General features: G+C 39.3%; 2 protein-coding genes across 7 annotated transcripts in view; both read left to right on the top strand.

Moving 5' to 3' along the window:
* The window catches only part of LOC102690236 (kinesin-like protein KIF14), a 38,308-nt gene extending 30,884 nt beyond the window's left edge, over positions 1 to 7,424 (top strand). For all 4 annotated transcript variants that reach the window (XM_069183160.1, XM_069183162.1, XM_069183161.1 and 1 more), the window contains exons 25-30: positions 1 to 167; positions 2,068 to 2,226; positions 3,237 to 3,365; positions 4,270 to 4,350; positions 4,442 to 4,583; positions 6,660 to 7,424. In XM_069183160.1, the coding sequence (XP_069039261.1) occupies positions 1 to 167; positions 2,068 to 2,226; positions 3,237 to 3,365; positions 4,270 to 4,350; positions 4,442 to 4,583; positions 6,660 to 7,066 (1,085 nt within the window). In that variant the 3' untranslated portion in view covers positions 7,067 to 7,424. The remainder of the gene's footprint in view (positions 168 to 2,067; positions 2,227 to 3,236; positions 3,366 to 4,269; positions 4,351 to 4,441; positions 4,584 to 6,659) is intronic.
* A 5,206-nt stretch (positions 7,425 to 12,630) lies between these two features.
* adgrd2 (adhesion G protein-coupled receptor D2) overlaps positions 12,631 to 26,372 on the top strand; it is a 53,518-nt gene continuing 39,776 nt past the window's right edge. For 2 of the 3 annotated variants that reach the window (XR_001480772.2, XM_069183346.1), the window contains exons 1-10: positions 12,631 to 12,770; positions 14,752 to 14,823; positions 14,942 to 15,002; positions 15,818 to 16,063; positions 16,909 to 17,538; positions 19,316 to 19,438; positions 19,824 to 19,918; positions 21,858 to 22,136; positions 24,590 to 24,701; positions 25,935 to 26,069. Coding sequence is in view for 2 of the 3 variants with exons in the window: in XM_069183346.1 (XP_069039447.1) it covers positions 14,776 to 14,823; positions 14,942 to 15,002; positions 15,818 to 16,063; positions 16,909 to 17,538; positions 19,316 to 19,438; positions 19,824 to 19,918; positions 21,858 to 22,136; positions 24,590 to 24,701; positions 25,935 to 26,069 (1,729 nt within the window). In the remaining variant the exon portion in view is untranslated. The remainder of the gene's footprint in view (positions 12,771 to 14,751; positions 14,824 to 14,941; positions 15,003 to 15,817; positions 16,064 to 16,908; positions 17,539 to 19,315; positions 19,439 to 19,823; positions 19,919 to 21,857; positions 22,137 to 24,589; positions 24,702 to 25,934; positions 26,070 to 26,372) is intronic. The other variant, XM_015367034.2, reaches the window with a different exon arrangement.

The following is a 26,372-nucleotide window of genomic DNA, read 5'->3' as shown; positions in this document are numbered from 1 at the left end:
ATCTCCAGAAACATTGCTTCACGGCAGCCACCAGCACGAGCAGCCTGGTGACGACCCTCCAAGTGGGGGGGGCTTGTATCCCAGAATTCACGGGACAAAACGCAGTCTTGGACGAAGTCACTGTGCAAATCAGATCGCTTGGAGAGAACCTCATGCTCTTTCTCCACGTAGGTTGCCGCTGTCTTTGTCTTTTCTAATGCGGGCAGAAAGAATGTTTGATGTTCGGATTCCTTTCACAGAGCCCTTCAGTCGCTATGGTAACGCAGCAAGCTGTAAAGGTTTCAATAATAGAGAAAATGTCACTTAACTCGCCAAGCTTCATAAATTTCTTCAGTGTTTTTTTTTTACGACGGGAAAACTGTTAATTGAATTTTTTTTTTCTTGTGATTTTGAACCCAAACAGGTGTTGAGAGCAAATAACTGAGAATCGCTTAAATTGAATGAGGTGCTAAAGCCATAATTTTCTAAGAACTCCTGAACAGATTAAACCTCTAATGTATGTGCTCCAGTCCTAAAACGACAAATGATTTTTATCAAAGATTGAACACGCGTACATGTATTTGTCTCTTATTTGTTTGTGCTCTTTCTTGGATTTTTTTTTTCTTTCTGGGGGAAAAAAAAGGAAATAAAACATTAGTAATAATCTTAATGAACCTGGGTTCCCTAAGAGATGGGGTGTACACTGGGGTATCCTTGTCCTACTACAGCAACTCCTGTGACTTCCCAAGCATTTGTCCATTCACTGTCGTTTTGTAACCAGCAAACACTGCTCCATGGGGACTCTGAAGCTTGCGTTGTGTTAAAGGAAGGATGGCTCTCAAATGTAAGAGAGTACTGTGTTCCAGAGAGTACTGTATGTACTGTACTTCTCACACCTTAGAGGCAAGCTGTTAGTTCAGTTGATTAGTAATTGTTTGCAAAAAGTGACCATAATACTTCCAGTATTTGAAATTGTAAATTAATCTAGATAAGCAAATTTCATTTTTGAAATCAGTGTTAGATATAATTAGAATGGATAAGATAAATATACATTTGTTCTTTGCAGGATTTGCATATATACATTCTAAACTATTTGATATGCCTACATAAATTCCTGTAACATCCTTGATCAAAGATTTTGACCTTACTGATTTTAATATTTGACCACAACCATCCTGTGTTCTAGAATTCAATAAAACAGTGAGCATTGAAAATGTTCACCCTGAAGAGTATGCAAACAAATCAGTTTGAATGAATGATTAATGTCAATACCCTCTTTCAAAGACTAGAAACCTTCTAGTCAGTGGTAGAGTAGCCCCAAGTATTTATGGTGCTACTGTATATATGGTTTTCATTTAACTGATCAGAGTAAATTTCTCAGCAGCAATCATCTCATCGCAGTGAGACGATGAGATGTAATTGATAGAGTATGTCTTTCCTTCCTATGAGCACTTGTGCTTGTGGGTGGAATACAGAACGTCTGACCATTACATTGTAAGTTATTACTGTACTGTTTTACAGTTTTCAACCCTTCTCTGTAAACAGGGCAGACTATATATTCTATTACCCCTTGTTGGGCAGACCAATTGTAGTATGATAGGTAGATAGTATATTTAAAAGGCAGGTGGGAACAAAAAGGCTTTTCGTCTATCACAAAGCGTAACATGGCAAAGATATGCCACTCGGATTTTCTTTTTCCCCGAAATATAATTCAGTATTAAATAATACTTTATCCCTTTTGGAAGCACACACTAAGACCAAATGAAATGGCTGTTGCAAACAGGGGTAGCCTGAAATGTTAAAGAAAATGAAAGAAGCTGAATGGTAAAGTGCACTATATCCTCTTATAAAATGTATTTTTTTGTGTCTTAAATATATCATGCTAAAACACGCTTTAAAAGTTTTCAGGTAGTGGGCAATTCTGCAAACATGTGGCAGAGGTCTGTGGCTGTAGCTGCAGTGTGTAAGTTTACAAGCTGAAAAACCTTTTACAGAAAATTCCTGCGTGACTCATAAAAGGTCATGAATGGAAAATGCTTACAAATGATGCCAAGAAACCGAGGCTCCATTTTCTGTTTGTTTGCCCAGGGCTGGGAGAGCGACATCAGGTCCGTGGTGGCCGAAACGAAAGACAAAATTGTCCAGTCATCTCTCTCGATCTCCAAACAGCTGGGCAAGCTTGCGGTTCCCACGAGCCCTGGGGTCGGTTTTCCACAAGCAGCAAAATGCGGTCCTCAGCAAGCTGAGGTAATTGAACAGAGGCCCCGCAGAGAATGGAGGGGCAGCAGTAAAATCTTTTGCTTTATACGAGTGCTGTTTTGGTTTCTCTGGGCTCTGAGCAGCACCATCAGTTCAGGCGCTGACAGTTTTTGAACCATGGACTAGACATGGTCTCGAAAACAGACCACTTTTACCTTGGGTTGTAGAATTTTGCCCTTCAGCTTGGCTTACTTTAGTAGTTAATTGAGTCTTAGTCCTTCCTGAATATATCTGCACACTGCACTCCATGTTCTCCATTCCGTGTATTGAACACCATCGTCTCCAATTCTTTCCATTTTATTCCAGCCTTTTCCAGATTATTTTTTATTTGTCCTCTTCTATGTTACGCTGGGTCTTCTAATTCGCTTTCTTGTATTTTGTGGCTTCTATTTGAAGGTTGCTCTCAATAAACCGCCTTTGTCCATTTGCACTTCATATTAATTGTGAAAGTGTTTTTGTGCACTGATTTTTTTTTTGTCGTTCTTACACGTCCTATTTTAGAGTTTCCTAATATCCTTCAAAGGCATTCATGGAAAAATAGCAGAAGATTATCATGTAACAATAGACCAGAGGTCCAGAACAACAACTTGTGTCAGGGCATCAGTAAATATTGCTAGTGCCATTATTTATTAATAACTTCACTGTAAATTGGTATTCAATTTTTATGGAAGATCATTACTTTAAGTTCACCTTAAGAGTTTGTGGATTATCTTTCTGGTGACTTTTGTTATTTTGTTATATCCTGCGTCACAGAAGCTAGAAGTAAATAGTGGAATGATTCTATTGTGTGTCTGTACTATAAAGGGCAACCAGGATATGTGGTTTTTAAGTGGGTTCTAATTTAATTCATTCATGTGTGAACTGAATTTTTAAGTTTTAATATTCTTTTCTTAGGCCTGGTGTGAAAGCACATTCCCTGTAACTTTTCCTACTTAGCTTTTTTCAAAAAATGCCCCAGTATGTGTAACATAATTTTAAAATATTTTTTTCTACCCCAGCTCTTGGGTAATACTCTCAAGGAGGCATTCATGCAAGGGGCAGACAGTAGCATTGAAGCTCAAGTAGATGCTGCTATTTCTGAGCTAAAAGACTTACAGTCACGCATTCAGAAGCTCCCTTCAAATAAGGTAAGAATTTATTTCTTACAGTTTATTCTGTGTGGCTGGGGCTTGTGGGCATTTCACCAAAAGTCTATAACTAGATACAAAAAGCATTTTTAGATCTCTATCCTTATGTACTTGTGCAAAAAGTGTTGTCTCTCCCAGAGAAACATTTCACAAAGTAGATAGAACTAGGGTTATCAAAACAATAATTTTGTTAATAAATTTGTTTTTTGTCTCATGGGATGTTTTGACCATAGTCTTACCTTTCTTTAAAATCTAAAAATGTATAGAATAAATAAAAAAATAATTGAACTCTTGCTGTGGATGGAATACTGTTTTAAAAAGTAAATTAGTGGGCTTTGGTAGAAGTACATGATACCTTTCAATGGCTGTATTTTAGAGTAAGTTTCTTTGAGTAAAGAAAAGGTGTCCTACTTGTCGTTGTTCACAAAACAAACCATGCAATTCAAGAGCCTGTGACTTGGCACAAATCAAAACAGTTAGGTAGACCTTGAAAGATTTGCAAAGGAAATCCTTCAAGAAATTTTCATTAGTGACACACACAATAGTCAACAAATTTCTGGGTCACAGGGATTGTTCCAATTATGACAGCGTTTTCCGAAGATGAGTACTGGTTGTAGTAAGTAGTTGCAGTGGTGTTAATTGACTTTGTACATAACATTTTATCTAGATATATACGATAACTGCCTGCCAGTATTTCAATTTCAACAGTTTTGATCAGAAGTTCATTTAGGTTTAGCCAGGCTGAAGCAGGTTTGGATACTGCTTTTTTTCCAGGTTTTAAAATCAATCAGTACTGAAATAAGTCCATTAAGTGTTTGCACACCTGGTAACTGAAAACCTTCTATTACGTCATTGTACAGTTGTACTGTTTTCTGACTTGTTTTTGTGTGTACTTGCACACCAGGTTTCTGAAAAAGCCAAGAGCATACTACTTTCTTACTTCAACTCTCTCGGGCTCATCGTGGACAGAACTAAAGTACTGTGGGTAAGAACTGTTCTGTAAATGTTGCCATTCTTCATTTAATACTGACCAGGAAAAAGAAGTAGGCTTTAAGTCCTATTTTTCTCTTCCCCAGGATGAAATTCAGTGCCTTAAAAACAAAACGTCTGAGAGTATTCTGGTAAATATGGCTTTATATAAAAGTTTGAGTCTGGAGCTGAATGGGCTTACCGCAACTGGGAAAAATGTCTTCGGCATGACAGTGGGATGTTCAAAAGGTATTTTTTTCATGTTGTACCTGTCTGCAAAATCGTTTAATTTAAGTTGCCTGTAAAACTGTACTAGGGAAAGTGATGAAGTCAATACCGACTATGTAAACTTTTGTGGTATCTTCCCAGTGTCTATTTGGTAAAATACTGATTTCATTTTGTCTCTACTGTACATCATTGCTGTTTTACTAGTGTTTACTAGTAAAAATAAATACCACAGTTGAACAAAAAGCATACAGTGCAATAGAGTTCAAATCCAACAATTTACTGTACATAGTTTGTAACTAACTTCTACAGCAGGTGGAGTTGAGATATGTTACTTTACGCCCATTTATAAATCAAACATTTCTTGACTGCATGTCCGGGCTGGCTTCACAAAGCTGCAAAGTTGTGTCTCAGTCTTGTCACCTCTCTCCCAAAGACAGCTGACGTTGAAAACTTCCAAAGCATTGTGCTGAGGGTTAGGATAACCAGGCCAAAGGGCAGAATAAAAAGAGCATAAATTCAGTGAAAACTGTGAGGGGGTTTTCTCTAATACTCATTGAGGATTTGTTTGCTCTTTAAATGTTTTGTGGCTTTTATATGGCTCATTGTTTTGATGTGGAGCGAAGGCAGTTTGAGTGTGTAATTTAAAGAGCAATGTGCAGAAACAATAGAGCTGCTTGCAGTCTTCTCAATCTTCTGTGAGGTAAGGGGTTTCAGTTCTGCTGTGTTGCACATTTTTTTCAAGCTGCTGTTGTGTCTGTGGAGCTCTGACGCAAGCCGGAAAAAGGAACTTAAGTTTCAAAGGAGACTTTAACATAGAGCAGAAGTGGAAGGCCCCGTTTTTGGTATTTCACAGTTTCAAAGTGTGTAAAACCTATAGAAATGTATACATGTTCCACAATCCGTTGAGCTATTCTACTACTTACTGTTTTGGCCTTGTGGACTTTCCATTTAGGTCATCAAAAAGCCCCAGTGATCTTTTCACACTTCCTAATAGAATGATCATACTTTTTTTCTGCCTTCAACAATTTTTTGTAAAAGCTGCATACAAAAGGAGGTCTTGCGTGTCACGTGCAGTAGTTGATTGAAGCTGAAACTTCATCCAGTCATTTCTTACAAGGACCCGGATTGTTTTGGTCTCAACAACCTACAGCACAGTACCTTGGAAGCCTGTTTCGGATGTCCAAAACCCCTTGCACAAAGAAGTCTTTCCTGTCAACCTTCCTGAATGAATTCTCTTAGAGATTCCATCTGTGATGCTGCGTCCTTGTCCCAGAGAGTTAACCCTATCTGTACCCCTTAGGATCTTGTATCCATAAATCAAATCTCCACTCAATCTCCTTTGTTCTAGGCCAGAGATTTACCTCCCTTAACCCTCTGACACCATCTGAATCATTCTTTCTCTTCTCAAGGAGCTCTTCGTTCAACTCATTCTATGATTATAACAAACTGTTTGTGTCAGAGTGGCCAAAAAGGGCACAGTATTCTAAGTGGGTTCTTAACAGGCATTGTAAAGTTTAAAATTATCTTCCCTGGGTTTAAGTTCTACACTATTTGCTATGTTCTCAAGCATTTTTTTTTATTGCTTCTCTACATTATCTTGATCCCTTTCATGTACAATATAGTTCCTAACAGCTGCGAAACACCTAATGTGACCTGTGTAGTATACTGTATATTGCTGCTACCACTGTGGATCACTTTGGTAACACATGGGTGTTAAACGTAATTTTCCTTGTTTGCCCAATCCATGACTTTTTCCTCGTTTCCTTGCCACTGTTCCTGCGTTTGCCCTTCCCCCTACTTTATACAAACTGTACATTTATCTAGCTCAGAAATTAGAATCTAAATTGTTGATGAAGGCATTTTAGGAGGAAGCTTATCGAAAGCCTTCCGGAAGTCTAAACGTTTATTGCCCCATGTTTTTAAAGTTTTACTCTCCTTGTGGGAAAAACCTCCTGTGGAAAGCCTTACAGGCACGTCCCGAAGAAATGAGAACAGGAAGTTTAAAGAGACTTTGTCTCAGATGTACATATTGAACCATTTAAATACACGTGCCCTTATTATCACTGGGTCTGCTTTAATGAAACGGCTTTAACACAGGAGAAGACGGAGGGCCCCAGACGTGGGAAGAGATAGCCTTGGCTCCCCTCTCGGCTCAGACCCTTCTCGGCACCCTCCAGTCTGTGTGGGCCGCGGTCGGTGACGAATCGGGGGACCCCGTGGTGGCCACCCGCTGGGCTACCCAGAACAAAGAGGCAGCTGGAGCTGCCAGAGAGCTCCATTCTTCCACTGGGGAGTTATTGAAGCTGCTGGAAAGGCAGAAGGGGGAGGCCGACTGCGCTGACGGAGGAGAGCGGTCACAGAGGTACAAAGGGCAGCTACCCACAACCCCCGGAGCGGAGCCTGGCACCCCGGCATGGGGGAGGAGTGGGAGGTCGGTCCGCGAAGTCATCGCCAGGCTGAATTGTCAGTCGCTGACTGCGGAGAGCCGGAGGGCGCTGACCTGAAGCGCGTTAAGTCGTTCCAGGTCTTGTCGGTTTTTTGTGCCACCTGAAAGCACTTAAGTTACAAGCGGGCTAGAATCTGTACACCGAATTAAAATTTGTCTTTAGGCTTTTTCACTGTTTGCACTAAATGCACCGAAACGAGGTCTGTTGGAACAAATGAATTAACAGTGGTGCTGGGTAAAATACGTATTTAGTTGTTTTTTTTTTTCAAATCGTGTTCTTCAAATTCAAATGGGAGTGTGCGAAAAGCAATGATATGTTTTAGAGGGACGTAGAAACGCATTTCTGTATCTGTAGAGGAGACTCATTTATCTTTTTAAGCAACTTTTATAATAGAAAATAAAGGTTTTCAAACTGACTTGCATGTGGAGAGATTAATTGACGGTCTTAGTTCGCGATCAAAATTACTCTCAAGCCAAAAAATATTCTTCTGTTCATTTTGAAATGATGCAATCCAGGTCATGGAGCAAAGAAGGAAGCAGTCTGGTACCTGTCAGATTGTATTTCTGGATATTAACAACAGCTGGCCAACCACTCCTTCAACATTGCTTGGTTACTTGTTGCTTATTGATCCAAGAACTTCATCAGGATTAACCCTCTTCCTTAATATGGGCGGAGCGGTGGCTCTGTGGCTCAGGATCTGCGCCTGTGGCTGGGAGGTTGCCGGTTCAAATCCCGCGGCCGGCAGAGGAATCCTACTCTGTTGGGCCCTTGAGCAAGGCTCTTAACCCCAAGCGCTCCAGGGGTGCTATATAAATGGCTGACCCTGCGCTCTGACCCCCAGCTTCTCTCCCTGTCTGTGTGTCTCATGGAGAGCAAGCTGGGGTCTGCCAAAAGACAAATTCCTAATGCAAGAAATTGTATATGGCCAATAAAGTGATCTTCTCTTATTTGTTGGGTCAGAACCTTATGATGAAACCAAGGCGCAGAGGAAGCACAACACCCCCCCCCTTGTTAAGACCATGTTTTTTTGGTTCTGATGTCTGATACAGATAACATTATAAGGGTTACAAATGAGAGGAAGCCATCAGCCCGATGGGTAGTCAGGAGTTAATTGATTCAAGGGTCTCATCTATCAGCTCCAGCACTTGTGTATAGAACAAGCTACAGGCTTCCATGGCCCTAAAGCCTTCTGGATAAAGACGTGCCTCCTGTTCTTGGTTATAAAAGCACCTCCACTTGCATAACACATTTGATATAAATGTCATTTGCACTTCTTAAATAGCAGCCCGGTCTTAAATATAGATTTTTATTTGAATTCAAATAAAACTGGGATTTGTGATTATTAGTTTCCCTACCTTTCATTCTTCACTTCTATAGAAAGGTAGGCTGGATAATGAGAATAGTTACAGGATCTTGGGGCCTCTTACCAGGTGAGGGGCGTTCTGATCAAGGGTGGAGTGCTTCTTTTCTCTTCTCCAGCCTGAAAGCGTCTAACAACATCTGCAGGGAGTTTTGGCTGTTATTGGGATGATCACTCCAGCAATTGCAGGAACCCCAATACTGTCTGATTCACTTCAGAGTGCTCTGAGCCGGTGGATGGGGCTGAAAATTCAGACTCGTCAGAAATAAGCCGATCAAGGGAACAACAGTCATCCAGCGATTTTACCAGGCTTAAAGAAATCAATGTTGGAACTAAGAAACAGATGGGAATTGGGTAATAAGTTAAAAAATATATTAAAATGAATTACGATCACAATTAGTAAGTGTGTATCCATTTGGATGAGTAATCATACTTTTCCCTTCATGGGAACAGTCAAGACCTGTGCTTCATATGCAATAAGATACTGTGCAGAGGAAGGTGTGAGCTGCACTAAGGCAGGTGATGGAAACAGGTTATGCAAGTGATCATTTTCATGCAGTCATTGTGTATATTCTCCAGAGTGCCACAACAAGGTTTTATCTTGCAGGTTAACTGGGTTTTATATTGTTTTCACATTAGTGATGTAATGCACGTTTTGTACCCTGAAAGCAAAAAAAAATGGATAAACCAACACCAGTTGAGCTTTTTACCTTTATTTTGTAACCTGCATTTTTTTTTACACGACAGTTTCATTCTTGGGACGAAGAATGGAATAGCCTTGTAAGAAAAGCCATCTCAATAAAGGTCACTATAATCAAAACTAGTCTCTTGTCTGAGGCAGAGTATCAACTGTGTCCAGTTTCACAAATAAACATCACTGGGGGGAAAAAAGGGGTGACGTATTTGCATACAGTATAAAAAAGTTAAATTGATTTAAAAATACAAAATGCATTAGTCTTAAGATCTGCAATCACCACCAATTGTGCGAAGAGAATTGAAAGCATGTAAATGTGCATGTAAGAGTTTAGTTTCTAGAATGGCACTCAATTGAGCAATAAACTTCACTCTAATTGTTTATTACTGGTTGTAACTATGGTGACTTGTCTGAATAATGCAGCTTCCTCTTTCCCTTTCTCTGTGAGTCACTGTGAAGTCACTGAGGCAAGTCAAGTTGCACTCGCTGCTCCTGGCAGCCTGGTGCAAGTGGTGATGATTGATTTCCTCGCCACCATTATTAAACAGCTCACCACTACAGCATTCTTACCTGCCTAGGAGGAATGAGGACTGGTTTCATATTCAATCAAACTGCACACAGAAAAAAGTTTTAAAAGTGTGTTCTAAAGAGTTAGAGGATAACTTAGACAAAAGAAAAGTGGCCAGCAAAGTACATAATATGGTCATATTTCTAGAGATGCAGTAAGAATTATGACATGTTTTTGTTTGTTTATAATGATCCTGATGCACAAAGTGCAACCGGTACAACTCCAACACTTTTGCAGTATGTTCCCGTCATGATATTGCAAGTCACATCTGAAGCCCTGTTTCTCTGGAGCACTGTTTTGCGCATCTGTTGTCAGTCTTCATAAAAGCATTTTGTCTTACTGAAATATTAGAGAATGCTGTGTCCCTCAAGAAGATCTGTGTTCCATCAAGTAGCATAAAAGGTCATTATGCTGTGCTGCAAGAAAGCATGATTTTTAATCAATGTGCATCACTGAGGGCAACGGCTGATATCACTAATGTGACAATTTCCATTTTAATTATCCCCAGTGATTTATAAGTTGAGAACTTGAGAAGTGGAGCTGCATCACCGCTGTTGTACAAATACATCAATATCTCCGTGGACATCGGCGGCCGCTGACTCGTCGCTGTAATATGTAGCTGCTGTAACTGCATCTGAAAATGGACAAAGCCATACTATTTATTATAGTGTGGTAGCTTTTACTTCTCTTTATTGTTGTTGTTTTCTGGTTTGTGTTTTTGATACTATTTTCCACCACTGAAGACCACTCATGCAGGGAGACAAAATGTTTTTTATACCGTTATTACAGAGTTATTGTGATGAACTATTTCGGGTTTTTGTTCCCACTGTCTGTTGGTACTATTGGTCTTTCTACCGTTACTTCTGTTGTATAGAATGGAGGTTATCATTTTGGAAAATATCTTTTTGAGTAAAGAAAACAAGTGGCAAAGCCATGTGTTGCATTTGTGATGTTGTAATAAAGATCTTTCTCTCTTTTGTTTTACTCTGTAGCCAGACTTCTACAACATACAGTAACTCAAAAGAACAAAACACAGCTCAATTTTACACAGTTTTTCAATTGTCTTCTTATTCCCCGGCAAAGGGGGTGTCTTTATGTTGGAATCCAGACAATCGCTGGAGTCCTGGACGAAACGGGACTGGGCAGTAAACATAGGAAACCCGAATCTGGCTGAGAAAAATCAGTGTGCGGTACTTGCGAACAAATTAATTATTTGTATCAAGGCTACAATTCAAATTGTGCCTCAACCAAGCATCAGGATATTGTTTACATAGTAATCCCCAAACTCCAAATTTTGTTGTTGGGTTTGAGTGCATATCACTGTCAACGGTCAATTTGACTAAGCCTGAAGTCGATAGGCTCCTTCCCTATAACCTCCAGTCCCTTTTCTTTAAAATACATTTGCTCTTCCATTTTTTCCCCCACAATATCATTGTGGATTTGGGACTGGGCCTTCTCCAAAAGTGGACCCTCCAGCCTGGGCCTTTCTCGTTCAGTTGTAGGGGTGACAGCTGCGTGGCCCTAACCTTGATGGCTGTCCCTTGCACCCCCTCAGTCCAAACTGTTTCTTGTGCGGTAGGCAAATCAAGGTTGGTTATTGAAACTGAGGCCCACTGGACTTGGAAGACGTCTCCAAAGTTCCTGAGTGCTGGTGACGTGCGCTCAGAATTCCTTCCCTCTTTTACAGCTTCGCCAAAACCTCTTCTCTGAATTTCTAAAACCATTTCAGTCACAACCCTCGCTTTACACCTCTCTTCCTTCCCTCTTGTTTTCTATTAGACACTTGATTCATTATATACAACAATATATCCTCATTACTACCGTTTTATATATTATGTTCCTTTGTTTTTATTCCGAATCAATTCATTCGCCACTTGAAGTTCAGTTTATTTGCAAGTGCACAAAAACGTTGCACAAAAGACCAGGAGGAAGTTAGTTTGTACTAGTACCAGCATCATATGGCATAAAACTTATTCTTACATTTCTTGCTTGTTACTAAGCTAAAACCACAAGATGGCACCTTGACTTGATTTATTTTGTGGTAAAAGTGTCCCACTTACTTCATTATAACAATAACTTACAGACATGATTCGTAAGTACGTAATATCTTACACACCCGGTCAGTTCCGCTAACTATACAGGTATGTGTAAAAACAAGGCTAACATATTTAACACCCTTTTATTATTTTTGCTAATGTATACAGTAGGACAATTTCCATTTCTTCAGATGAATATAAAATCTGGTGTGTTGTGTAGGTGGTTCTGGACACACACCTCTCTTTGTGCAAAGACGTGTGTATTCTCTTAATGTTCACACTGCTCCAATGAGGTTTGTTCACTAGTAGTCCTGAAGGAGTGTTGTTTTCAGGGTATTTGTTATCAAGTCCCCACCTCCTTGTTCAAGGCTGAGCTAAGATTACAGATTAATTGGGTCAGTCTTCTTTGAATTGATTTCCATACAGCAACTTTCTCGTTGTGACCAAAGGTCTACAGAATATTGTAAACCAGATATTATAGACGCATGATATAATTAAAGCATTATTTTCACATCAGTTCTATTGACGTTTTCACTTTATCCCACTATACATCCTCACATTTACCAGATGAGAATATTGATGAATGTTGATCAATTAAAATCGGAGTACATTTCAAACTGTTGTACTGGCAAATCATTTCAAATTGAATTTGCAATAGAATTTGTCTGCTAAGTTAGCCTCTCATCTTTGTCTGAATTGAATTTCTATCAAATTAAATTATTGAATTATTTGACTTTATAGCATGATCTCCAGAATTATTAATCAGGCACAAATGTATCAGTAAAATGAAGAATACCCAAAAACTTAAACTCTTAAAAGGAGTTGTTTTTAAGGAAGTGCTAACAGTCTGAGACAGGCTCTTCGTGAACTTTGTGTGTAAAAGCAAGACACCACTTGCGCAAAAGGCTCCTTTAAAAATGTCTCAATTTGCATGACAATGGGTGGACTGAATCGAGCAAAAAGTCAGATTTCACCTCCTCCTATACAACACAGGTCTTTAACATGCAGAGCTCTATTTCTTTGGCTTCTCTAGTTATGTCTGGAGGGATGAGCAAAAATTGGTTTTAAGTTCCCAAAATGCAAAGGAAATATATTTAAAAAAGGTAAGACTATTATATTAATTCCTTTATGAATTGGAAAATGTGAAGGAAAATGTCTCTTAGAAATAGGTTTTAGCTCTTTTTTGTCTAAGTAATCTAAGAAGGTGGGACTTTTTTTTTTCTCATGTTATTGAATGCTCTGGAAAAACAGTTAAATGTTAACTGTGGGTACTTGATTATATAATTGTGTAACCTACAGAAGGTCATTAGCTGAAAAATTGCACTCTGCTACTCTTAAGACTTTAAGACCAAATGAATCTGTGAAATCTTTAAGATACACATTGTGTGGTTTACTCACAGAGTTTAGTATTTGGAATTTGAATATTTAATTTTCTCTCAGCACTTGACACAATGTTAATCGTGGCACAGCACAAAAAATAACATGGAATCCAGAGATGTTTTTTATTCCATTGACTGTCAAAGGTTTTTATTATTTAAATGGCTAGGGTATTAAATGGGAAAAAAAGTGAGGTGAAAACTAATTTGTGGAATTTTGAAACTACTGTATTGTTCAGAATTTTCTAAAAAATAGGAATCTAATTAAAAATTACTCAAATTTCTTATTAGGAAAAACGAGTTTTAGATGTAAATAAAATCTATGATTTTTTGTTTACCGAATGCTTATTTGGGTGTTTATCTTTTCATTTAGCCCCTATAATTTTCACCAATAGTACACAATCGGATAAACCCCTCACATTTTATGGATCTGTGTTTTTAATTGCTTCCTAGCATACAAAATGTATCATTGCAAGTATAGTGCTCATGTTTTTTAAAAAAACAAATATATGTGCTATAAATTTAAATAACTACTAGTCGATATTTGCCAAGAAAAAGCCTTTTGGACACAGCTTCTTTAAATGGCTACAGAGCACTATAAAATGTTAACACGGACTTGTCCTTTTCATTATCAATGTAAACGGCCATCTCTTCAGCTCTTAAACATCTTGAAGTTTCCTTTTCAGTGTTATGTTTTGGAAGGAATGGGCAGGGCAGCACAGTGGTGCAGTAATTAGCATTACTGGATTCGGTACCAGACCCGGGGTGCTATTTGCATGGGGTTTGTGTTTGCGAGAGCTTCCTGCTACAGTCCAGACGTACCGGTAGGCTAACTGGCTCATGGGAAAACTGGTCCTGGTGTGAGTGTGTGTTTGTGTCAGTTTGTACCCCGCAATGAACTGGAATCCCATCCAGGTTGTACCCTGCTTTGCGACTCTTGCTCGCTGGGCTAATCTCCAGCTCCGTATTGGATGAAGCGTTTAGGAAATGGATGGATGGATTTTGCATGATTTCAAGATGAAATTCTTGAAAAGGTTCCAGATGAGTATCTTACTGTATTATATTGAATTTTCTAGGCACTGATGCCATTTTGTTTTATTTTGCCTGAAAGGGTTTCTCAAATGAAATACAGCAGCTTGTTTACAGCTACAATTGCACCAAGCACATCCGATCTCACAGGTGCCCTTGTTGAGTGCAATCAGTCCTTATCTAATTTATGGTAACTCCTAAATAACATATTGTGTTAATACTTCTGAACAGTTTGCTTATAGGGAAAAGCAGGATTTGCAGTACAGTATTTTACTTCATCCTAAAAACATAACTAGAAGCGTCAAAAACTTTCAGTGTAGCACTGACTGCAGATACACAGCTGTTGGCTTCGATTTTTTTTTTAGGTGTTTTAGTGACCCTACACAAAATTGAAAAAGTGTTTGCAAGCCTGATGTGGTTTGCTTTGCAGTAGGGATTGAAAGCACAGGGAGAGAATAGATCTGGATGCCCACATGTGCTCAGGCCCAGGTGCTTTTGGAACCTCTGCCCCTGATGGTGACCTTTGTTTCTGTCCTTATTACTGTTTAAACCAATCCTCTCAAGAAGCAAAATCAGATTGTTACAGTACTATTAGTAAATCCACATGCTTCCAGGAAACTGTTATTCTAAACATCAGCTACTTTGTACATACAGTAATATCTTTTTTTGTTACTTTCAGCTGTGAGTCATCTGGGGGCTTACCATGACTGGAGACAGAGGCAAAAAGTCATTTTTGGTGTATTTTGTTTTGGTAATGTATATACCTACTGCACATTGAAAGTATACCGGCATTTTGTAATAAAAGCTAATGATTAAATATTTTAATTGATTAAGAAGGATGTTCTTTTTCTAATGTTAAATATCTGTAGGTCTCCAGCATTACTGGGAAAATACACTCCTGGGAATGTGAAAATTGGAGGAACTCTCAAGGTACATTCTCCTACATTGCTAATTAATTCAGTTACTTTATCAAGAACCTACTTGTGCCAAATAGCTGTGCTTTAACAGAGCGGAAAATCCAGTTTCGACTAACTCTGGAAGAAAGTATTCGTTTAAAAAGTAATTAAACTTGAAATTAGATGGGAACTACAGTCCCAAGTTCTCTGAGCATTGTTAAATCTAGGTAACAAAATTAATTCGTCGATGGTATTAGAACATTTTACAAATTCCAAATTAGGCCTAAAACCGTGACCTTCGTGAAAGTACTGGATGGCCGCCATGTTACCTGGCCAAACCAAAGGGCGAGGGCGAGAATTCCCAAGATATGTGACATGATATGAAGCAACCCTTCCTGCTCACTAGTCACTGTAAAGACTAATATAATGCGAAATAAGAGCGCATTAGTACAGTTGGTGCAGCAGACATTACACCACAGAAATGTTCCAACATCATCTGCATCCAGAGTTAACAATGTATTTGTCCGCAACCATCTCAAAATCGAGAGCAATATTTCTGTTGGAGTAAAAGAGATGTCTTCACAAGTCTGCTTGTTTTCAGTGTCATAGGGCCACTTTACATCACTGGAAGTTTGATGCCTCATTCTGAATCGCAGAATACGGCATGGTGCAGACCTGGAAATTGGGTTTATTCTGTGATATTAATTGGAAGTTTTACATGTTACTCTGTACATTTTCCTGTTATTATTGTTTGGAATGCACTCATTAATGCTGGTTCTTTTTAACATTAAAATATAAAATGCGCACGGCAGTGCTGCTATGATGCCTCTTAACTCTGATCTCTTTCAGTTTTCGGTTCCTCTGAGTGCTTCTACGAGACGCCTGAAGATGTTTTCCAGTTTGTAAATATTTCAATGGACTTTTGGCGAGCAAACGGATTCTGTCAGCATCACTTCAGCAAGCTCCTTTCTGATGAAATGGACAGTGATGTGGAATACACATCGAAACTTCTTCAGGCTGCCCAAATGAAACATCCTATCTGGATCATGGATGTGTACCATTACAACTGGAGATTCCCACCCTTCTTGGGAAAGTGTGAGTTTTGCAGAGCAGAACTTTGCCCTTTTTACAGACTCGGAATCATACCAACAGTCTCCAATCCTTGCTCCTAGTTGTATTGATGTTACTTTGATTGTTAATGATGACAAATCATATTAATATTCACTAATGAAGCAAATCTTAATATTCTGATGTACAGGGATAAAGGCTACACCCTAGAGTTTACTAGAAATAGGATTGGGGAGCCACCTTTGATGATGTAATTGATGATGTTTGGAAATTGATGGACATTTTGTTATGCGCTACATTTGGAAATTTGGATTTTAGATGGATTTGTTATGTTATCCTACAGTGGATGAACATTTGCAGTAGTACTCCAGATGCAGTATTTTCTTAATGAAATGTTTGCATGGTTTTTGAAGAGCACATTAAAGGCTATCCTATAAACTACAGGACTTGAGTGCCATCAAAATCTCAAAATGCAACATGTTATACAGGCTGAGAGTTATATTGCTGTTTACCATGCAACACATGCAGCATGTATTTTAACCCCGGCGTCCTGGCCAAATTTCCCATCAGCCTTTATCAATCATGGCCTCCTAACAATCCCCCTCTATGAACTGGCTTCATTACTCTGCTCTCCTCCCCACTGATCGCTGATGTGTGGGGAGCGTTCTGGCGCACTATGGCTGCCGTCGCATCATCCAGGTGGATGCTGCACATTGGTGGTGGTGGAGTCCCCATTACCTGTAAAGCGCTTTGAGTGGAGTGTCCAGAAAAGCGCTATATAAGTGTAAACAATTATTATTATTATTATTCATTAATTGAACTGTGTTTTAAGGTGGCTTACCAGCTGTTGTGTGCTTGATTCTCTTTCCCAGATGTTTCAATACCAGCCTTGAATTTCAAGGAGGAGTCCCATGCCATGTACGCCAGAGTGGACATTGAGTTTCCCCCATTGCCAGCGGTCACTGTGTGCGCCCGGGTGCAGTGGCACAGTGCCAACAGCCAGGTGTCCACTGTCTTCTCTTACGCAGCTCTTCAGCTAACCAATGAGTTTCAGCTGCGGGGTCAGCAGGACAAGGATGGAAACATAATCCTGGCCTTGATTGTGCACGGAAACCACAAGCCTTACAAGGCCTCCTTTAGAAACGACGGGAAATGGCACCATCTTTGTGTTACCTGGCAAAAGTACAATGGAAATTGGGCTATCCATGTGGATGGGAAAAGGCGAGACTCGGGGAATGGGACTGAGACCTCCCGAAATATTTATGGAAGTGGGATTTTCATCATTGGGCATGATCAAGACTCCTTCGGAGGAAACTTTACAGAGCCCTTTGTTGGGAATATCACAGCCTTAGGTATATGGAATAAAACGTTGGACGAGCATCAGATCAATGATCTCAGCGTCTGTTCGCACATTTCGGGAGACCTCATGTTCATGTGGAATTTGAGCCAGATGACCGTCAAGCCGGCTCCTCAGCTGTCCCTGACCAAGCTCTGGTGTGAACGTAAGTTTTTCTTCATTCTTCTTTTTTATTGAACATTGAATGGAGCTCACTGCTTGATTCTGCTTTCCACCTCTATTTATTCCAAGGATCTAATTTGATTCGGGGGTTTTATTACAGCTTTAAATTAAAGTTCAGGATCTGATCTCGCTCACCTCCGCCTATCTACCTATATAAAAGCACGTTTCTATCATGCCCAGTTTTACTTTTCCTTTCATAGGAAAGGAAGTTCCATCTTCGATGTCCATGACTCAGCCCTTTTAAAGGAGACAAACTGTGTCCTCCTTAGTCAGGTGAGCTGAGCCCCCAAACCCGAACTAATTCAAATCACACCTCTACTGTGCCTTACATTAGGGTTTGGCCAAACTACTGAATTGTCTAGAATCGTGCTTATACAGTATCTGTTCCGTCTGTCCTTGAACGGGTTCAGAATTGTTGTTTCCACACTTTTACTAACAACTCTTACACTACTCTTACTAATGATATACAGGCAGAGGTGGAAAAGACACTGTTGGACACTCTCACAATAACTTCTTTATGCTCCAAAAATGGATTCAATTCCACATATGCGTTTAAACAATAAATGTACGTAAAAGTAAATCTGAAACCCAATATATTTGTCAGAGGCAGTTCACAATGTTCTAGACGTAGTCAATTGTAAGTAGGCCGTATAGTATAAGTGGAGTGGATACGATAGCTGAGGTTTCAGGAGCTCCTCAGGTGCTCAACCCATTGAGGCCCCTCTCCCCAAGCGCAGGTTAAACCCTGTGACACTGCCGTTGCCAGATCAAGCCGTTAGCTAACTGTGACAGGGATTCCCCAGGGTGGACATTTGGCTACTGGCTCAGCACTACAGAGGGCCAGGGCTGAGAGTGACTCCAGTTGGCATTGCGCCTCCTATAGGTCACTTTAGAACATGGCAGGTGAATGGCCTTATGGGTGAGTGGTTCGAAGGGGCCTATGAGCACTCTCTATTTGCGATACAGGAGGCCACTGTGAGCCCAGATGTGTAGATGTATAGAATCAAGATAGTTGGGTAGATATATGACAAAAAGTCAAGCTTATGTTACAGCATAAACTGTAGAAAGGTAGTATAAGGCATCGTTTGCTATATAAGTGTGATTGTACATGACTTATGGGCTACATGATGGTAAACTGGTTAACATTGCTGCCTCACAGTGTTGGGGCCCTGTGTTCAGTGTTTGGGGTGCTACTGGAGTTTGTATGTTCTCCCCGTGTTTGTGCGGGTTACCTCCAGGTGCTCCAGTTTCCTCCCACAGTCCAGAAAAATACTGGTAGGTTAGTTGGCCCTGGTTCTGGTTCTGGTAAAGTTGGCCCTGGTGTGAGTGTGTTTACTCGGTGTCTCCGTGTGATCTGCGATAGATTGGCGTCCTGTCTGGGGTGTATCCTGCCTAAGTGGATGAGAACAAGGGAAAATCAGTTTGTTTGATATTGTGAATTATTAATTGTAACTGGCAACAAAATGAAGTGACTGGTATTTGTGTGCTGCCTTCTTAAACGTCTTGTTTAAAAAAATAGATGATAAAAGGATGTATTTCTATTGGATTTTGATGTAGCACTTGATGACTTTCTGTAGCTACTTGCAAAGATATTCTTTGGGTCACTAGGATTACTAGGATTGGATCAGTTTCAATTATGAGAATGGTGGGTTTTGTTTACAGTGTTATACCCTTGTGTGGAAAGCCTTGTTTTGTGAATGTCTCGGCCATGTCAATTTTTTTGAGCAAGGCCTTTTCTTCCATGACTCTCTGTGCTGCAGATCCCAAGCAAATACCTTCAGAAGAGTGCAGAACGATCTCAGTGGACCCCTCCCAGCAACTGTCTCTTTACAAATATGTCCCCTGCCAACGGACTCTGCCCTTCGTGTGCAAGCACAATAAAGGTACAGCTTTTCCCTGTCAATTTCTTTTGTTGGGAGAGTCTGGGAATAGAACCTCACTTAAGTGTACAACATCTGTATTTCCTGGCTGGGATTTGAACTCATAGAAGCCCAAAGCCCTTCAACTCCAAACATCTACTCTGTACAACTAAAGGAGCAGCTTGATCCATCACTATTTGATGTGGAATAGTCTGCTTTAAATTATTTTCTTTCATAGATCAGGGTAGACAGTTTCTGAAGGAGCTATAAAGAAAAAAAAAGTCAGCGTTGATGATATTCTTGCCACGTTTTGTCTGAAAGAACATAAATTCTCCACAAATCCAAAATGGCCCCTATCACAGGTCGCCTGATCTGTTTCCTGTCCTAATACTTAAATATTTACTTTTAGATAGTTTTTTGAAGATGAAGGAAATCGAAGAAGCTCTCGAAGGCAAACCAAGTCACTTCATGCATTGTTTAACCCAGCTATCCAATGATACTAATGTAAGTGAATCTGTTTTTTGTCCCTTGTTGACAACATTGAGATTTTGAGGAACTGAAAAATTAAAATGACAGATGTAAGTAGAATTACATTAAAATTAAAGACAATGTTGAGAGTACAGTAATGTACAACAGATCAATGGATTATAATAATACACGATAATGCTTTTGTTTATTAGTAGTGTAATATTGAAATGCCCATTGTGAATCTGTTAGGAATGCTGTTACCATATACAGTATGATTAATCATGAACGTATTTTTGAATGTTTGTATATAATTATGTTGTGCATCATTCACAGTGGTTTAACTCAGTTTCTCCTAATATTAATCCTAACATTACCAGTCCTTAATTTGTTAACATCTGTAATATCTTATCGTTTAAAGTTAATTACTGTAATTAATTAAATAATAAAGTATTATTACCATACTTGTTATATTCTTATGATTAAGGATTACTTAATAATTAATAAATAAATAAGTCCAATTTACAGGCCCAAGTGGGGTATTAATTATGTCATTATTTGACACATATATTTCTGTTAAATAAACAAATTGAATATCATTTTTAGTTTATCAGCATTTAGTGCTAAGTTAGGGAAATTATGGTCTTTGGAAATTTCTTTGCTTTTATGAAATACTTCTTTAAAATCTGTTTTTGAATTATGTTTGACTAAATATGGGTAGCCATCGTAACTGAACGTTCTTTGTGTATGTTTTATGCCACATGGACTTTCATCGCTTCGATAACTTTTGTTCAAAGCTTCTGTGTCATATGATTAAAACATTACCAGAACCTAGTTTCAGGGTTTCACTTAAGTGGCAGTTTTCAGTGGGCGGTCGTTTAATTTGCTTTTAAACACTGACTGATCAGAGTGTATATACATGACACCACAGCTAGCTGCATACTGGATGTCTGTCCTTATGGATTTTGAGGAATTGCAGATGAGTACAGGATCACTAAAGGTCATTTTCATCTGATGGTCAGTTAGCCCCGTCTTTATAGCAAAAGGTTCAGTACTACTGTGTAGTGTTTTTGTCTCCGTGCTGCAGAGATGCTGTGGCTCAGTGGGTTATATGGGTTCTAACATTTGCAGTACAATATGGAGCAAGAGTTGCTTTTTATGTAAATAAAACCATTGTTCTCTGTTCAAGCACCTGTTGTGATGTAGGGCGTGCACCTGCTCTCAGAGTTACAGACTGTGTCTATAGAGAAGGAGGATCACTCCCAACCTTCACTGCCAAAAAACAAGTGCAACTTCTAGCTTCGTCACAAATTAAAAACATAGTTGTTGTTTTAGAATTACTCACATTACATTGGGAATAAAAATAGAGGGCTCTGCAGACATCTTTCAGTGTAGCTGTGCGAGTGAGAATTTGTATTGTTTTCTGCCCCTTTTGATTTCAAGAACAAAATGAGCTGGTTTCGTTGTGCCAGTACTGTGACAGAATTGAGGGATTTTCTTAAACCACCTCCTTTTTCCTCATTTCCGTAAAATTCTGGGAGATCATTCAGTGGTGTCGTAACAAAATTCCTTCTCCACAAGTCCCACAACTACCCCTGGTGGTCTCCTTGTTTCCAGTCTATTAGCATTGGAAGATGACCTTGTTCATTAATATGGTCTGGTTGGTTGGCTAGCTGTGTCTTATGTACAGTAGCTATCTGTTGACAGCTGGAAATGTCTGTGATACAAATAACAGCAGTTGTGCCTGTTTGTTATACTGTTTCACCCTTGAAATACACGACTGTAAGCTTGCAGTGACAACAGGGGAAACTAGTCTTGTATTGTGATCCTCACAAATATTAGAAGATTTTGCCCTTGACTTTAAAAAATCAGCTACATACTGTAACAAAGCAGGTCATTATTTGTCAGAGTAAATCTCTCACAAGACGCTGGGCTCTTGACAAATCAGAGCCTTAGTTCATCTGGTTTTGTTTCTTAGATAAAAGAATCCATCTTCCCGAGCATCCCTAAGGACCTGAGCGTTCCGGAGGTGCACGATATCTTGAAGTTCTCACAACAGGCTCTGGTGGATGTCGGCACTCCGCTCGAGCCTGCCGACATGGTGAGCCTAGTGCAGTTCCTTTCCCAGGCGGCAGCCGTGAAAATCAGAGGCAACGAGAGTCACGATGCCATTAGGAACATGAGCAGTTTCTTCATCACTGTGGCTGACACGATGTTCAGGGAAGAGAACATTAACAAGTGGATGGCTGTGAAGGAGGTAGGAAAAATCGGACATTGACAGACGGCTGAGGAATGTTGTGTGTGAAGTGTTTCAAAAAGCAAGCAAGCGCTTAATGTTGCCCTTAATGAAGCATTGATTTTTCCTTTTTCCCTAAGCTGACATATCATTGTCAGACCCTTGTACAAACCTTGTGTTTAGAATGGCGAGGGCAAATTGGCTGCGCTAACTGGTTGTTGTCTACACCTTTCCATTATTTACAAAGCACACGGGTTTCCTCGACCGTTATCCAAAACCCACCTGGAAAAGTTAGGAAAAAACCCCATCCTAGGAACACAAGGCGAATCTGTGTGCTGGGGGGCACACGAAGAAGTATGCGCGCACAATTTAAGAGCACCACTTAACTGAGCCTGTGTGTCCTTCGTAGGTGTCAGGAAAATGGAGAACATGCAAACTCCACACAAAAGATAGCCCGGTCCTTTATCAAACTCGGTACCAAAGACCTGTTTGACAGCAGTGATAGATGCCACATCACTGGACCGCCTCTCTGCAGTTGTATTTGCCTTCAGTATTTTAAAAAAAAAACGTTTTGAGAACATTATTTTAAAAACTTTTTCATCTTGCTTTTCAGTCTTGCAACATTTTTCTCTTTCAGATGTTTTCTCCTCTTCATGGTACTCTGTGAAAAGGTTACAAAGCAGAATGAAAAAAGAGCATTTTGTTTGCCAAGTGTATGCAGTTTTCTGACCATGATAGAGCTTGATAATGCATGCTTTTGTGCTTAATTTGAGAGAATAAAAACAATATTTCTGCACAACAATCTCCACAAATGTCATGTACTATATAAGATACATTTTGTTTCATTTTAGTTTTCTATTGAGTCTGGCTTCAACAGAATCTTATTTGTCACATTTAGGACATTTCAAAATTATTTGCAAACAGAAATATATAAACCTTTATGCGCAATTCTTTCTGTGGAGGACAACATCGTTAAGCTGCACAAAGTGATTTTTGTTGAAATCTGGTAGGGGGTAAATATCATTCACAAATGTCCTCTTGAAATGAAGGTTAGCCTCCAGAGATTGAATTACAAATGAACATAGAAAAGAAGAGTTGTAATAATTTATTCAATTTTTCTAAATCTCTTTTGCATTCACTGAGGGTTTGAAAACAAAACCTTGAAATGCCTGTGATTGCAAAAAGAAAGGCCTTTGGTTTGGTCGTCTCCAAACTGCTTCTTTCGCCTCTCTCCACTAGGCGGCAGGGTATGCAAATAAAAGAAACAGTAGTTGAGGAAACTAAACTAATAAAACCTTGCATGCCGTTTCCAGATGATGACTAGATTTTAATTAATTAAATAATAGGACTTCGCGTGTGAAATATCAATTACAGATCCAAAAACACACTGATGTGTAGATGTCCTAGACATTTTCCATTGTTCTACTCTTTTCACTGTTTTTTTGTCTTTTATATGCAGCCACATGATCCACTGACATTTTATGTTAAGTCAATCCTAAGAGATTAATCACCAATCGGTACAACATAAATGAGCCTTTTATCATCATGAATGTGCAGTGAGGGACGACTGATGTTAATAGTGAGGGACAGAATGAATAAATCACATTTGATTCATAGATGTGTTGGATTATCTACAGCAAAACCTCACATTGATTGCTCATGTAGGTTTACCTTGAGTTTTTTGAAGATTCTGATGTATGTGAATTGAAGATTGCTCAATGCCTAGATCTGTATGAAAAATAGTCAAAAGCACTATAATAGTAGAAAACACAGGTGGAGGCATAAAATACGGTACATTGTGTATGATACATAGTATATATACTGTATTGTAATTCTGATTAGGTTGAAGATGTTTAAGACATGTACAGCAGCGTATTCACTGTATGAAATGTCACAAACACAGTTACAGTATGTTGTGTTCACTTTAATATTAGTTTCAGATTAATTATAAGATCCCTTGAGCTTACAAAAATGAAAAAATAAAACAACAGGGCTTTCTTAAAAAAGATTTTAGCCTCCTTGAAAATTTTTATTACTGGGCAATTTAGAGCACTGCAACTATTGAGCACGTGCAACATTTGGAATCGAAATACCCCAATCAAGAACATGGCTTAAAAGAAACTTCGGAAACACCTGAGTCTAACACAGGTGTAATTAAAATTGCCAGTTCTAACTGTCTTAGAAAGAAATTAGACCAAGCTGTCTCAAAGGAGCTTTGTAAATCTCATAAAAACGCTGAAATATAAAATAAGGGTGCAGATGGATTTGTCTGTCTCTCTCTTTGCATGGCTCTATGCTCTAGAGTGGACTGCCTTCGCATTTCCTTGAACAAAGGCCTGTCATGTTTTTCCGTGGGAAATCAAAAGGCATCTCAGCTTTATTTTATCAACAGCTCCCCCAAGGTCACTGCTGGAGAGGTAGATACTTCACAAAAGCTCAATACCAGTTTCAAATTCTGTTTTCTTCTTTTATAGATCTTAAATGGGCCCATGACTGTGGTTCACAGCATTGACAGGATGGTGGCCAATCTCAACCCACTGCTAATGGCTAAGAAAAGCAGGATTGTCTTTGACAGCACCAACATCAGTATGTTAAACTCACAAAATCTCATGTTTCCTTTAAACAGAGAGGGTGATCTACATATACCAAGCAGAATGAGTCATTACAAGGCTTTTTGGCAGTGCAGAGATCATTAAGATTTTCTTTTTTCCTAATGTATAGCACTGTGAAAAGGAACAGTATTCACGTTTTTACACTGAATATTGAGCATATGCATTACTAGCATTTGGAATTTATGCTGAATTTGCTGAAGACAGTTTTCCAGGACCCTTCGACAAGCTTCTAGCATCTGGATGAGTATTACAGAGCTTTCGTTTCATAGGCTCAGCTAATATCCCCCTGGGGTTTGATTCACTGTATATCTGGCCTCTCTCAGTACACAAGAGCCACGCAGTGCACACAGGCTGGTGAACACGTCTGCTGAGCCAAAAGACTGATCGCGATTCAGCCGGTCTGCTATGACTTTCAGGCTAAAGAGAATTGCATCACTGGCTCACAATAAATGAGCCTTTTTACTTGAACACAGTTAGTCAAATGGTCTTCTTAGATTAAAGCCTTTCTTAAGTTCTTAACAGATATTGGGTCTGTTTTACACGGACACGCGCACTCGGCAAAGGAGCTCAATGTGGAGCATGAGATCGAGGTAAAAATAATCTCAAAACTCAAACCTAAGCAGGATGTTCTTTCAGGCTACAGACTTGTGTTTCAGTGCCTGCCAGTTTCTGCTTTCACCCAGCCAGTTTAGATGGTGCCTTCTGTATGAAGGCCAGGTTGGATTGGCCTGCAAGACTGCCTTCAACTTTGCTGGAAATATATAGGTCTGTCTTGGAAGGCAGGGCACTTGGCAGCATCATCCTTTTGGAACTGAATTACTGCTAGTCTGTGATCTAACAGAAGCATGAAAGAACCCCACAGGCACTGATCGACTGGCTGTGTGCAAACACAAAACTGTGAGCCTATAGTTCCTTGTATTTGTGCTGCCACCCAGAGAGAGACCAGCCTTGATTGACAAATGATCACTGACTAAATATCTTCTTACCAAAATAACGAGGGCGGATTCATATATCCGATGTTATTCCCACAGATTTCAAAATCCTCATTTTTAGAGGTCTTCTGGCCAGTTTCATTTCCAGGACAAAACATTACAAAGTGTTTGTGTGTCCTTAAGCGTCTTTGCTTGAGTTAGAAGGATTCTGATCTTCCGCATTCACTGTTGATTCCGTTTCTCGTGTGTGATTAAATGATTTGTTTGTTTTGCAGAACTTGAAGTACGACAGAAAGGTCTTGGCTCTGGCGCCGATGGCTCAGACTTCCATGGGCCGACACCTGAAAATGAAACAAAAGTTGATTTTATTACAGTCCCAGAAGACAAGATCCAGCAGCTCTATCAGCATGGTAAGTTGAAATTCCCCGAAAAGCCCTTGGAGTAAATAATAATTCTTTAAGAACGAACATGTCAGTGTATAATTATTATTTTAAATGTATCACAGTAAAAATGACAACTGTTTGAATGATATTTGAAAAGTAAAAATAGGTTCACTATTAATATAAATAAATGTATTTGTTACAATAAACTAAATCGAAAATTGTGAATGATATTTGTGTTTGTATTGTTATAAAGTGTTTAATTGAGCAATTAATTGTTTCTACTGTACTTAACATGATGACCTTTGGTGTTTCTGACAACAACATGTGTCA

Source organism: Lepisosteus oculatus, chromosome 24 (assembly GCF_040954835.1).
Source record: "Lepisosteus oculatus isolate fLepOcu1 chromosome 24, fLepOcu1.hap2, whole genome shotgun sequence".
NCBI classification, from domain to species: Eukaryota; Metazoa; Chordata; class Actinopteri; order Semionotiformes; family Lepisosteidae; genus Lepisosteus; species Lepisosteus oculatus.
The sequence above is the reverse complement of the archived record's forward strand: the minus strand, read 5'-3'. Positions and strand labels throughout refer to the sequence as shown.